The sequence below is a fragment of the Canis aureus genome, chromosome X (assembly GCF_053574225.1).
Source record: "Canis aureus isolate CA01 chromosome X, VMU_Caureus_v.1.0, whole genome shotgun sequence".
NCBI classification, from domain to species: Eukaryota; Metazoa; Chordata; class Mammalia; order Carnivora; family Canidae; genus Canis; species Canis aureus.
In genome coordinates, this window is record NC_135649.1 from 17,277,907 (window position 1) to 17,292,724 (window position 14,818).

Here is a 14,818-nt window from a genome sequence, read left to right on the forward strand (position 1 = left end):
GTCCATACTTCTGTTTTCCCTGATTGTGTACCCGCAATATTTCCTTTATCTTATAAACAGCTGAAATTAACCCTGGAGGACTCAGCTGACCTACATGTTTCATGCAAGATGCTAACAATCTTGTCTTGTACATTTCTTCTCCATAAGGAATATATGCAGAATTTCTTACAGACCAGGTGATTATTAATCTTTGATGAAGAAGGGTATTACTAAAAGCATTTTTTGCTGCAAATTTCATCTTCTCCTTGGAGCTTTACAACTCATTTCTATTTGACTTGCAAATTTCAAGCACACTGGTTTAGTTTAGCAAAGACAGTAGGAAATCAAAGCACAAGTTTGGTTTTTGGTTGAGATAAAATTTATGATCAGAATTACAGCTGCTATATTTAACTTAATGAGAAGCCAACAATTAGGCTATTACAGCCTGAGAAGATTAAAAACAAAACAAAACAACCCTTCTTCTAGGCAACAATTCTATGAGAAATTCTTAGAAAATCAGATGAGATTGAAGTTGCATTATAACCTTAATTGCTGAGTCATATATAGCTCACCACTAAATAAATCCAAGCAGACATGAGAGATTATTATAACCAGGAATGGGAGAGCCCCTTCAAATGCCAACCAACAAAACAGGAAACTTGCATTTTAAAAGATGTAGTTTTTACTGCAAAGCATTTCATCTGGAAAATACTGATACAAAAACTTACCAAGAGGAGAAAAGGAGGACAGAAGTAGTACTGAAGAATTTTGCAAAGAGAACCTATGGCTCACTCTTTTAACAAATAAACAATTGCAGAATAACAAATGATTATAGGAGCAAATAAATGTCTATATAACTCAGAAGAAATGTAACTGTCCAACTTAATATGAGTAAAACAGTTTATCTTGAGCCATTCAGGCAATTCTTCTACCAACACAAAGCCAGAAGTTTGAAGTAATGTAGCCAATCCAACTGACAAGATTTCTCAAAGACATTGAAAAGTCGAGGACCTTGCTTCTAAGCAAAAGGACACAGAAAACGGAGACCACTGGCTCCTTGCAAAAACCATCTTATCTTCATACAGATAATGGGAGCAACTCTAAACAGTAAAGGGGGCAGCCTTGGTGGTCTTGAAGGGAACAATTTGATTTTGTTTTTAAAATGCTAAACTATGCAAACGCCTCTCTAAAATGCCCTCTGAGCTTTATAAAATCATCTCATATAGAGAACAAATTTTCCTACTTCCTATATATAATGCCCTATGTTATCAGAGTTAAAACAGGAATTCAGAGATAACGTTAGGATCCTACCTTTTATTGTGCTGAATGACAATTAAAGAGGATGATTAACTTACAAGGCCAAAAGGTAGAACAAACCTTTGCCAAGGTCCTAAAGTCCAGGGAAAAAACCTTGCATCCTTAGTTCAAAAACTCCAGTCTCCAGTCCCATCGCTAGGTCTTCAGCCTGCATCCTCTCTAAGTTCCTACCATAAGCATAGCTGTGAGACTCATCAATATCACAGTAGGAAAACTACAGCCTAACTATATAGAATGACATTCATTCTCCAGCTGTGCTCATATCAGAACTACATCAGGGGTGCCTGGCGGGGCTCAGTCAAGTAAGCGTCCGACTCTTGGTTTTGGCTCAGGTCAGGGTCTCAGGGTTGTGAGCTCGAGCCCTGCATGGAGCTCTGCACTCAGCACGGAGTCTGCTTGAGATTCTCTCCCTATACCCCTCCCACTGCTTGCTCGCACACACTCTCTCCCTCTAAAATAAGTAAATAAATAAATCCTTTAAAAAACCCTATTTCAAAAAAAAAAAACCCTATTTCATAACCATAAAGGCGATTTTATATAAAAACAACTAATGCATAGTAAGGCCTACCAGTGACACCAAATCCCACAAACAGTAGCAGAACTGTCTTCTAACAATCATTTAAAAACTGTTTTTCCTGCTCTCACATGCGGATAGCTGAATACGAACAGAGGATATTTAGGGAACTGGCTTTCCCGAAGCATGAAATAAGTGTGTACCATTATTACCCATTTTAACTAATCTAGTTCATATTCTCCAAATCCCCAGTTACTAAAGATAGACACCAACCTGAATTTCTGAAGAAAAGGCCGTAAAGCCCTCATCTCAACAGCATCAAACTGAGGGCCAGTAATGAGCAAATATAATAAATAAAATAAAATGAAATGAAATAAAATAAAATAAAATCAGTGTGTTTAAGCCGAAAGGATCCATGAATTTTGTTTTTTCCTCTACAAATGGAAGTATCATATTGTGGGAATTTATGAATCTACACCTAAAGGAAGGATTACACATGTGTGCTTTTGCTAGCAAAACATGGTACGTTAAGTCCTGAAGTTCCACTCTCACATGCACATACCTGGGTCAGTTGCTGATACAATGGCACCAAATAGCAGACAGTCTGTAAAGTAAAAATCTCCTGCAAGCTGTCCGGTTACTTTCATCAGTGTAACACAGCCGTACATTATTGACCTGGTCAATAGACACATTTCTACTTTAGAAAAAACAGCAACTGTTAAAGAAGTTAGAATATAGTAGGAAGAAAAAGATGTGTCTGCTGTAGTATTCTGTGACTAATCTCAAATTTAACTCATGTCATTTAAGTATGGTAATGCCTTGACCTTTAAGGAAAAGTCACACAACTTATTATCTAAGTGAATGCATTTTACTGAAAAAGGTCTGCAAACACACTCAGGAATACAGTACTGCAGAAATTAAATATGCATTGTTTTTAAAAAAGCATAATTAGAAGGATAAAAAGTGTTTTCACCTTCAAGTACTTACCCAATTACAAAACAAGAAATTGCTGTTCCAAGAAAAGCATATGCTAGGATAGACCCAAGGTTTCGAAAGAAATGTCTCTAACAAAAAAAAAAGAAAGAAAGAAAAGAAAAAAGTTACAGTGTGTTAGAATACTTACCGATTATTTGAAAAAGAAAAGGCTTTCTATTCTAGAGTGCTTTGCTAATATTAAATGTATTATTTATTAAAGGAAATAAGAGAATTTTTTGTACAGGCATAAATTTCAGCGAGGAGAGGAGAAAGGAGGGAAAGCTGGAAAAAAAAACTGCCTGTTTCTGAAGTGTCAGACAATGACAAAGTCCATGGAGTTTCAAGTTGTTCAAAGTATATGAAATACACAAGCACTTACTCTTTTCAGACTATATCCTGCATAAAATATGATAGGAGGAAGTAATATGTTGAAAAATACTTCCGGATCAAAGGTAACCTGTTAAAATAAAGAGTTCTTTTAGATGAAATCCCTTAGAAGAGTTCGTATTATCAAATTATCAAAAATAAAAAAGATTGTTAAACTGGGGAAAAGGCAAGTACATTATTGTGGTCACTGAAAAGTATTTCATACAGGATAGCTGTTGTTATATTTCTCAACCAAATGACAAGGAGACAGTATTGGAGCAATCAGTTAAGTCATATCTGTGGAAAGGGTGATAAAATACTATGACATTAAAAATCTTAAAAATAGGAAAAAGCATGAACATATCTTTGCTTTAAATAAAAGAGACCCTAAGCTGGTAACAAAATTTGGAGCTATGGCATGATTGCTGGCAAGAAGAAACTGACTTCTTGTATAGGTCATGCTTCTAAAGGTATATGGCAGCATATTATGGTATGACTAAGATTTCTAGTCCTGACAGCCTATTTGTTTTCATTCTAGTCCCTATAATAACATAGGTGCCCTTTCCTGTTCATGAGGTTGCAACAGGATCTGACATGAACACAAAGCAGCTACACACATATCCATGCTAAAATTTTCGTTTACTAGGACTTTTAAGGAACTGGAATTTTCCACAGGTAGAAAGAACTCTTGCAAAGTCAAGTAAGCTCGGATGAAATTGTAAAAAGCATTAAAGATGGTCTGAACCACAACCAAGTATCTATGAAAGCCAAGTCCTGCCCATGCAGAAGACAGAAGTGGAGGCACATAGCCATGGGTGGGCGGAAGAGAAGAGACACGAGCAAAGAGGCCCCGAGAAGCTTCGGCGGGGGGACTATGGCAGGGGACAGCAGAAAGCAGTGCCAGGAATGTCTGAGTGCCAAGAAAACTGCAGTATAGCCTCCCACATGGAGCTCGATACACAGCATGGTACAGTGACTGATACTCAGAATGAAGCCCCTGACGTTGTGCCAGATTATGAATCAAGAAAGACTGAATTCTCCTCCAGACACAATGCAGTCAAAACAAGAAAAAAATAATAATATCCTAAGAAATATTAATGGAATATTTTAGGTATTATCAAATAAACTCAATGTGCTGAAGGACCATAAAACTCTAAGGACCATCTGCAAATTGAAAGAAATGCTTATAAATTCTGCTTAAGTCAATACTGATCACCATTTATTACAATCATAAATATCACTGAATGAAACAAAAAGGATTAGAGTACTTAGCCTCAATCAGAAAATGAAATGGACAGATGTCCATTCATTTCCTTAGCATTATATTACACTTGTTAATTGAGATTTTTCTCCATTTTAAAAGAATGATTTTAAACATCATTAAAATTAATTATTAATTCTTCTCCTGAATTGCTTTGCTGCTAGTTATACACTTAAAAAAAAATCCAAATGTTCCCTTTAACAAAGAACTTACCTTTCTAAGCATTTCATTATCTTGAACGTTATTGAGTTCGTGTGAACTAATCTCTCCTTTAAGCGTATATTCATAAAATTTTCCACTAACATTTACCAATAAGGTAGTTGGGCTTGACTGTACTTCACAGCTCAGGGTCACATTATTTACATCACTCGGAACGTGAATGCCATATCGAAGCACAAGGCCCACCAAAAGACCTGGAAATAATAAAAGAACCATATAAGCTCTTCTTTTGGACAAAGGCTACTTCTGTACCACACACATCCCTTTGGACTGATAACAGAAGAACTCTTAGCATAGTCCTCTGTGGTTCAGAACAAATTTCTAGACTGAATGCAGTTACATTTAAAAGTATTACTATATTTGCAAATCTAAGAGTTTAATATTCATATAATCCAGTGGGACAAGAGGGGAAAACATTCCCTAGGGTACAGCAAATGCAGCATCACTGCATTTCTAGATCAAGATATAAGTAAGTGATTAGGAATGTAACAAAATAAAAAATAACTTCAAATTATCTGTACATAAAATAAGGTATCCCAACATGACAGTGTAATCATGTTAGAAATGTGTTTACCACCTCCACCTCCATCCATCAGTTCATAAAACTTAAACACACAACACTTCTCAAGTTATTCCTCCAGCACCTGGCTGGCCAAATAATACACATTTAACAAATTGGAGCATCAATAATATTTGTAGATCAACTGAGTTCTTCTATCACTAAAAGGTCAGATTTTTATTTAAAAACATGTGTTTCAAAATCAAAACATGGAATAGAAGTCCTCCATCCAGCACTATGACATCAATATATTGCAAGAATTGTACTTGGATTTTTTTAAAGATTTTATTTATTTATTCATGAGAGAGAGAGAGAGAGAGAGAGAGAGGCACAGAGACACAGGCAGAAGGAGAAGCAGGCTCCACGCAGGGAGCCTGATGTGGGACTTGATCTGGGAACTCCAGGATCGCGCTCTGAGCCAAAGGCAGACACCCAAATGCTTAGCCACCCGGGTGTCCCAAGAATTGTACTTGGATCATCATATTGATATTCAAATGTACACAATGTTCTAGGTACTAAAACCTACATTGATCTGTTTAATAATGGCTTTATTGAGATGTAACTCACATATCACAAAATTTACCCTTTTAAACCATACAGTTCAGTGGCTTTTACTATATTCACAAAGTCGTATATTGATCATCACAATCTAATTCCAAAACATTTTCATTGCTCCAAAAAGACACCCCATACCTATTAGCAGTCATTTTCCACCTTACCCCCCAACTCCCAGCCCCTGGAAACCACTACTATCCTTACTTTCTATATAGATTTGCCAACTCTGGACATTTCATAGAAACAGAATCCTAGGGATGCCTGGGTGGCTCAGTGGTTGAGCATCTGCCTTTGGCTCAGGGTGTTGATCCCAGGGTCCTGGGATCAAGTCTCGCATCAGGCTCCCTGCAGGGAATTTGATTCTCTGTGTATGTCTCTGTCTCTTTCTCTGTATTTCTTATGAATAAATAAATTAAAAATCTAAAAAAAAGAAACAGAATCCAATATGTGAATTTTCATGTCTGGCGTTTTTCATTCAGCATCATGTTTTTAAGGTTTATCCATGTTGTAGCATGTATTAGAACTTCATTCCTTTTCGTAGCTAAATAATATTCCATGGTATGGATCTATCTCAACTGCAAATTGAACTCAAACTTCTGGAACTTTCCTTTACTCCAAGAGGTACAGCATGCCACTATCAGCTACACTTTACCTCCCTGTTTCCTTTCACACTAACTCGTCAGCCACTCCTTTAATGCATGTGGCTAGAGTACCACGCTGAATAGGCCCCCAGGGTTCTGAGATGAAAACAAGGTCCCTCCTTCATGTAGCTCTCAGTCTAGTTAGTGAAAACAGACTGAAAAAACAGTGACAGTATGATATATATGGAGACAAGGTGTTATAAAAATGGAAAAGAGGTACCTGGTGCCTAACCAAGCCAGAAGGAAGTGGGACAACAGGGAAGTCTTTCCAGAGGTGTCACATAAGCAAGGAAACAAAGTAAAAGAAATGGTTTTCCAGGTAGGAGGTACAGTAGTACACATCCAGTCATAGAAGAGTGAGAGAACACAGCCCATTCAGGGAATTGCACGTAATTTGGGATGGCTGGGTTACAAAGTGATGGAGTTGAGGTGTGCAAGATTGGCAGGAGCACTGTCATAAAAGACCTTGCGAGTTGGGGAAGGGAAGTTAGACTTTATCTCAAAAGCAAAAGGAAGCCATGGAAGGGTTATAAATAAACAGGGGCTTGACATAAGATTTCTATTTTAGAAAGACAAGTTGCTCTAGACCATAAAGGTTCGAAGAGTCCAGACAGAAGGCCACTGCAGTCTTTCAGGCACTGAGGGCTTTGGGCCTCATCCCAGAGAGCAGAGAAAGGCATGGAGAGATTTTTGGAAGCTATTAGTTTTTAGAAGAACTCAGTGACTGAGTATACCAGGAGGAAGGGAGATGGGGAGAAAGACTAAGGGAAGCCAAGGTGACTTGGCAATTGGGTGGGTAAGCTGGCCTAAGCAGCCAGATATGTAGCAGGGCCATTTGGGGAGAAAGGGAACAGGTTCATGGTGGAAATCTTACAGTTCTGTTTCGGACCTGTTGAGTGTGAAGTACTTGTGACACAGGCACAGTTGAGTGTATGGGATCTGAACCTCAAGGAAGTGTGGTGGGGTCTCAAGTGGAGATAGCTGAAGTCAGGTACCTCTGAGGTAACCTGCAGAGCAAATAAAATGCGAAGAGGACTATGGATATATGCCCAGAGTTTTACCCCAACATTTAATAGCCAACATAAAGGAGCTGGTGGGGAGGAGGAGCTGATGAAGGAATCAAAGGAGGACAAGTAGCAGGAGTAGGAAGAGAAGAGGAAGAAGTGATGAAAACTAGCCAATTCTGTGGTCAAGGATGACAGGTGTTAAGAAGTGTCCGTTAGGTTTGGGAACGAGGAGCTCATGGGTGACGTTGGTAAGGGCAGTTCCAGTGGAGCAGAGGGAGCAGAAGCCAGTCCAGAGTGAGAAATGATAAAATGCGAGGAGGGGAAAGGAGCTGGGAAGTGGGGAAGGCACAGAGATGGGGGATTCTTTGAGGCAACTTGCAGTCACACGATTTTTAAAGTGAGTGGCAATCAATAACTGCTAAACAGTAGGATGACCTCAACTTTTAAAAAAGTTTTTAACAGGGACATCAGCATGGCTCAGTGGTTTAGTCTCTGCCTTTGGCCCAGGGCGTGATCCTGGAGTCCCAGGATCGAGTCCCACATCAGGCTTCCTGCATGGAGCCTGCTTCTCCCTCTGCCTGTGTCTCTGCCTCTCTCTCTTTATGTCTTTCATTAATGAATAAATAAACTCTTTAAAAAAGTTTTTAACAAAGTTCCAGGTTGAAAATAAATGGAAGAGAAAATATTTGCAAATCATCTATCTGATAAGGGGCTAACATGCAAAACACATAAAGAACTCACATAAGTCAATAGGAAAAAAAATCTGATTAAAAAATGGCCAGAAGATCTGGATATTTTTCCACAGAAGACATAGAGATGGCCACCAGGTATATGAAAAGATGCTCAACATCATTAAGCATCAGGGAAGTACAAATTAAAACCATGATGAAATCACCTTACACCTTTCAGAATGGCAAGATCAAAAAGACAAGAAGTAACAAGTGCTGGCAAGGCTGTGGAGAACAGGGAACCCTCGTGCACTGTTGGTGGGAATGAAAACTGGTGCAGCCACTGTGGAAAACAGTACAGAGGTTAATTAAAAAATTAAAACTAGGGATGCCTGGGTGGCTCAGTGGTTGAGCATCTGCCTGCCTCTCAGGTTGTGATCCCAGGATCCTGGGATCCAGTTCCATATCAGGCTCCCTGCAGGGAGCCTACTTATCCCTCTGCCTAATGTCTCTGCCTCTCTCTCTGTGTTTCTCATGAATAAATAAATAAAATCTTTAAAAAATTTAAAAACAGAACTACCATATGATCTAGCAATTCCACTTTTGGGTATTTATCTGAAGTAAACAAAAACACTAACTCAAAAAGATCTATGTACCTGCATGTTCATTGCAAAATCATCTACAATAGCCAAGACATGGAAACAACCTAAGTGTCCATCGATGGACAAAAAAGATAAAGGAAATGTGCTGTATATGCATGATGGAATATTATCCAGCCATAAAAAAGAATGAAATCTTGTCATTTGCAACAATATGGCTAGACCCTGAAGGCATTATGCCAAGTGAAAACAAGTCATACAGAGAAAGACAGATACCATATGATCCCTCTCATATGTGGAATCTAAAACAAAACAAAAGACCAAGTTCATAGATACAGACTGGTGATTGCCAGAGGTGGGGGGTGGGAGGTGGAAGAAATGAGTCAAAATGTATTCATTTATTTAAAAATTTTAAAAATGAAAAATATATTATGAAAATATCTAATCTCTTAATAAAATAAAAAAGTTATGGTTGGGTATCAGCTGAGTTTGATAAACATTACCTGGGTGAGAAAAGGCTATAGATCCATAGTCCTCCTGCTTATATGATAAATAAAGAGCTCTTTTCTCTGCTATCCCATAAGATCTCCTAATTAAGAGGCTCAGTAAAAGTTGCCCCCCTTATATTTATGTGCAAAAATCATAGCTAAGCTACTGTAAGTAATAATAACAGCAGCACAAATTCTTTCCATGTCCTAACACAGTCTTATTGTGTAAGGAATGGTATCTACCAGTTCTACAGCACTCCAACTCAATGCTGAAATATTGGATCCTGGGATCCAGCAAGACAGCTAAAAAAAAAAAAAAAGCAAGGTCTTTGCCATCCTCTGGTTAGTTTTACATGTGTTCATTCAACTTTTTGTCTCCTAGCACATTCTCTACAGCAGTTCCTCCAGCCTTTATCTTCCTTCTCAAATCCTCAATCTCACTGCCTACTTTTCAGAGAAGCCGCAGGCCATCTGATGTAAGCTGCCTCAATTCCAAGCCTCCCTGTGTCAACATTAGCTCATTTGTCTTTAGCCCCCATTCTGGGGAAAGATCAACCTCTTTTCCAAGGGGATTCTTTCCAATCAGTCCCCATCCTAATTCTTTCTGCATATATTATCTGCTCCTCATAATCTTATGCAGTAGATATTACTATAAATCTCTCAGTCATTGTTTCCTTATCTCTAAAATGGGGATAACTGTCTTGGCCAACAGTATTTGGCATTAGGTGATAAAACCAGCATTGAAGTCTGGTTTTTCTATTTCCAAAGCCTCTCTAATCTTTTCCTTCTCCTTCTCCTTCTTCTTTAAGTAGTAGGCTCCATGTTGGTGTGGAGCTCAATGTGGGGCTTGAACTCACGACTCTGAGATCTAGACCTGAGCTGAAATCAAGAAGTAGACGCTTAACCGACCCCAGGCTTGAACTCACGACTCTGAGATCTAGACCTGAGCTGAAATCAAGAAGCAGATGCTTAACCGACCCCAGGAGGCATAAGCCTCTCTAATTTTCTAATCATCTCCTTACTCTCATGTCACAATGAACTGCTCCAGTGGTTAAGGCTTCTACTCCCTCACAGCCTTCCCTCACAATCCACCTCCAAAACCCCTACAACATAAGTATTATCTCTCTACATATATGATCTTACAAAATTTAGTATAGTATGATGTAGGAGAAAAAGCACAACTTTGAAAGTCAGATGGATGTATGAATTCCAGCTCCATCAAGTTCTAGTCTGTGACTTTAGGATGGATAACCTCTCCTTGAACCTCAGTTTCCTTATGTGTAGTGATGATAACACTAACCAGTTTATCTTTATAATTAAGTTTTACCTCTTCAATATAAGGCAATAAAGTTAGGGGCTAAGAGAATGGGATTTCTGAGCCAGACTGACTGGGTCTGAATCCTGGCTCAATACTTACAAATTATGGGACTTCAGGAAGGTCATTTAACTTCTCTCTGCCCCAATTTCCTTGTCTACAAAATGGGAAAAATAATAGTATCCATCTTACAGTGTTGTTAAGAGGTTTAAATGAATATATTAGAATGGTCAATAAACATTACCTATTAAGGCACAAGATTGTAAGTGCTTTGTGGTTTGGGATGATGACTCATATCTGTATTTCCCATCATATCTCATACATCAAAGACACTTAATATTTACTGATGAATCATGTCAGTTAAGTGTAGGACTCTAGTTGCTGTAAGTTTCAGGCAAAATATTTCTTCCCAGTCCCTCGCTTTCTATACCATCTGTAAGCACACTACAGTGAGTGATCACTTTTCAGACTTAATTAACTGCCCTGACAATTTTTACTCACTTTTAAGCTTCTTAAGCAAGCCAGCCCAAAGAACAGAACACTACGGTGCTTTCACATTGTGTTTGTAACTGGAGCAATTAGGCTATATTACAATCTAGAAACTGACCACAATTTAATCTTTTATTTTTTTACTCTTGATTCTCAAAAAGATAAAGGAGAGGCTTATTTTAAATAGCATTTTTCCAGGAGTTAGGTAGCTAAACCAACATCACAGGCATAAAATCATCAGTGAACTGAATCTTGGAGGGCTGGATATTCCCAAAATACGGAGCCTTTTCATCCAGAAGTCAAGCTGAAAAATAAAGGTCTTATAATATATTAAGCATAACAGCTATGATGGTATAAGACTCAAATAAAAGGTAAATGGCAGACAGTAATTAGTATTAGAAAATATCGATTTCCATGGCACTTAAAATACTTTGATCCAATCCCATCTATTCACAAACTAGACTTGGGAATTCATAGCCCCCATTGCCATATTGAGAAAATGAAACAGGCTAAAGAATGCCAAGTCGTGGCAAATCAAGCCCAGATCTGACTCCCAGATAACTCTTCCCCTTTACAGTCCACAAGAAATACCCTTGTTAAAAAAAAAAAAAAAAAAAAGAAATACCCTTGTTTTTCCTTCACAAAACACTAACACTAAGGTACTCCATTACCTTTTACTGACTCAAAAACATCAGGAAATGCAGTCAATAATCCCACGTTTGTATTTAACTCAAGAATTAGAGGAAGTTAATGATATCAACTACTGAGGAGCAAATATTTTCAGGGCACTTCTAAGTCCTTATTTGATATTAAAAATAAATACTATATTTGCCTCTTATCAGACTAAGCAATTAAAAGAACTGTTTTGAGCCTTACCTGAGAAAATGTGGTTATAAAAGCAATAATAATAGTATTACAGCTATTGTTTATTGAACACTTACTTAGGGGTCAGGTACTAAGCTAAAAACATTTCTTCCTCACAAAATCCTTCTATCATTTTCCCCAATTTATAGATGACACTGTAAAAGGGTAAGAGATTTGCCTAAGATTACACAGAACTACTGGCACAATGGGACAGGAATCCAGGTCGGACTCTAAAGCAGGGGTTGGAAAACCACAGCGATGGTTTGTTTCTGTATAGCCCAAGAGCTAAGAACATTTTTTAAGTGTTTTAGGCTTGTAAAAGGAAAAAACAAAAAGAATAAAATGCAAGAGAGAATATAGAGACCTATTGTGACCCACAAAGCCAAGAGTATTTACTCTCTGGCCCTTTACAGAAAAAATTTGCAGACCTCTGGCCTAAAGCCCTGCACCTTTAACCAAACATCATACTCTCTCCATATGAAGGAAAGAGGCTTCTGTGATGGGCTCCTTATTTTAACATCATAATACTGATTTGACATTTAATTGAATTTAAGACACCATTGTTTTCTTTATATGACCTGTCTACCCAGGAAAGCTAAGTTCTTTGAAAGTGGGGATCTTTTTTTTTTTGTATTTTCTGTGCTTAATAGATAGTTGGCTGACTAGCAAATGTTTGAAGATAGTAAATATAAATCATACATTGTTTTACAGAGAAATAATATAGAGGTGTAACTTAAAGGGTGCTGCAAGTAAAATGCCAAAAATATGAAATATGAAAACCACCTAACATGTTTAAAAACTAAGAATCCTAAGAAACAGAGATATTTGTACACAAGCTTAGAATCGTATTACCTTACAGATGAAACATAACCTTGAGTTCATGCATTTTCCTGATGCACACAACTACCTTGTTTTGCCACCCTTGAGATGAACATATGCATATTCCAGAAGTCTGTATTTACTGGAACGGGCTGGGGAGGGAGGTCCTGGAGAAATATCTTTTTTTGTGTGCCCAAACTGCTTCTACCTATTTGCAAGTCTGAGAAGTAAAGCTCAACAAGCTCATCAGTTTTAAGCCCATTCCATATGAAGATAATCTTCATTCAGAGACTGCACGGAAAGGATTGTTTGTGCACCCTCATCTCTTCAGCCATCTATACCCTCACAGTCACGTTAAGACAGCAATACGCATCTTTACCTCTCATGAGGCCTCCCAGCAGGCCAAAATGCCTGAGTCCATGGTTTGATTTGCACTTCTCGCCTTATGACCAAAATATAAAAATACATAAGAAACCTCAAAAAGAAAGCACTCTAAAATGCAAGAAATGAAGCCATTTACTCAACGATCACATCAATAACGTTATGCCACCAGCAAGTCACCCATACTGCATATGCGTGGTGTTCCTAATCACTATTTGGCTGAACTGTCCTGATCATCGTACAACACACTGCTGGGAGATCTTTTAACTCTTTCCTGTCCTCACCCCTCGGTATGCCTGGATTAGGAGGGTAGACCATACGTATCCTAATCAGATATGCTGAGCATAGTACAATAAATCAGGACGTCATTAAGAACACCCTAAGCCTTTCTTGTAGCTTTTTTTTTTTTTTTTTTTTTTTTTTTTTTTGCATTCGAGTTTCACTTGGGCTACATGGCAGTATGGTTTTCATTCTCAACCTCAAAAGGACAGGGCGTAGCAAGAGCTGGGTGATGGGAAAAGGTGGACTCTGCCTCCTAAAGAACACCAGATCCTGAGCAGTAGCGATATTACTGCAGTTTCAATGGACCTTAAACAAACTGACACCCCAGAGAAATAGATCGCTGTGTTGTCTTCCCCTCCCCCAGTCCCCAGCCCAATTCGAGACACCGCACCCACTCCCTTCCCATCCTCAATCTCGGGTCTTGAGCTTGGTAGGCAGAGGCGGGGTGGGGTGGGGTGGGGGGGATGCGTGGAAGAAAAAGGGGGTGGGGTCGGAGGAAAAAAAGGTGTGGACAAGCAAAGGAAAGGGTGTTCGAAAGCAAAGAAAACGGGGGGCGAGGCTGAGGAGGAAATGGGGTGAGGCAGAGAAAGGAGGACATAGCAGAAAAAAGGGGGACAAGGCAGAAAACGGGGGTGGGGGTGGGCGAGGCAAAAATGAAAGGAATCAGAAGGGGAGTCGAACACAGGCCGAGCCGGACCAAGAGAGGAGGCGAAGCAGCCGGCGGGCAAAGAAAGGGGGAGCGCCAGAGGGCGGACATGGGTTGAGGCACTTGCCATAAATCATAGCCAGGCCGGTTTCGTGCAGGAAGCGGGCCCGGCGGTGCTTGAAGAGCCAGATGGTGAGAATGGTGAGGGTGAGGAGCAGGATGAAGATGAGCAGGTTGGCGCTGTCCTGCCGGTGGCTCTCCTCCGCTTGCTTCTCGGACACTATCTCCTCGTCCATGGCTCTTGCCGCGCCGCTAGCGCCGTCCGAAGCCCCGGCCCAGCCAAAGACGCCCACTGCGAGGAGCAACCAGAGCGGCCGCATGAGCCGGCGGGCCCCGGGGCCGCAGCCACCGCCACCGCGGCTGAGGGGCGCCCGCTGCCAGCCGCGCCGAGCCATGACTCCCCCCGCCCCCCGCCCCGCTTCTCACCCGCAGCCGCCCGCGGTCGGACCACTCCCCGAGGGCTCACGGGAAAGGGGCGGGGCCCCAGGGTAGCCGTCGGAGCGCGCGTCGCCGCCGCCGCCGCCGCCGCCGCCGCCGCCGCCGCCGCGCTGCTCTTAAAGGGGACGCGTCACACATTTCCCCCACCACCCCCAACCCGGCTCGCTCAGCCCCATTCCTTTGCCCTTCCGGCCTCCACCGCACCAGCTCCCCCTTAGTCCCGGACACGGACGCTCAGGTGCTGCCAGGGAACGAAAGGCTGTCGAATCTAGCCCATGACCTTCTGGAAAAGAAACCTCATCTCGGGGTAATCAAGAAGAGGCGGATCAAGCTAGGTCTACTTTGGTCCTATTCTTAGAGCTCTCAGGGGAATCAA

General features: G+C 40.3%; 1 protein-coding gene across 4 annotated transcripts in view; it reads right to left on the reverse strand.

Annotated features, from left to right (window-relative positions):
* SLC9A6 (solute carrier family 9 member A6) overlaps positions 1 to 14,510 on the reverse strand; it is a 57,098-nt gene extending 42,588 nt beyond the window's left edge. For 2 of the 4 annotated variants that reach the window (XM_077888201.1, XM_077888200.1), the window contains exons 1-5: positions 14,072 to 14,417; positions 4,626 to 4,825; positions 3,165 to 3,242; positions 2,798 to 2,874; positions 2,373 to 2,485 (exon numbers count right to left, since the gene is read on the reverse strand). In XM_077888201.1, coding sequence (XP_077744327.1) covers positions 2,373 to 2,485; positions 2,798 to 2,874; positions 3,165 to 3,242; positions 4,626 to 4,825; positions 14,072 to 14,399 — 796 coding nt within the window. In that variant the 5' untranslated portion in view covers positions 14,400 to 14,417. The other 2 variants (XM_077888202.1, XM_077888203.1) reach the window with 2 other exon arrangements.
* Between the last annotated feature and the right edge of the window lie 308 nt (positions 14,511 to 14,818).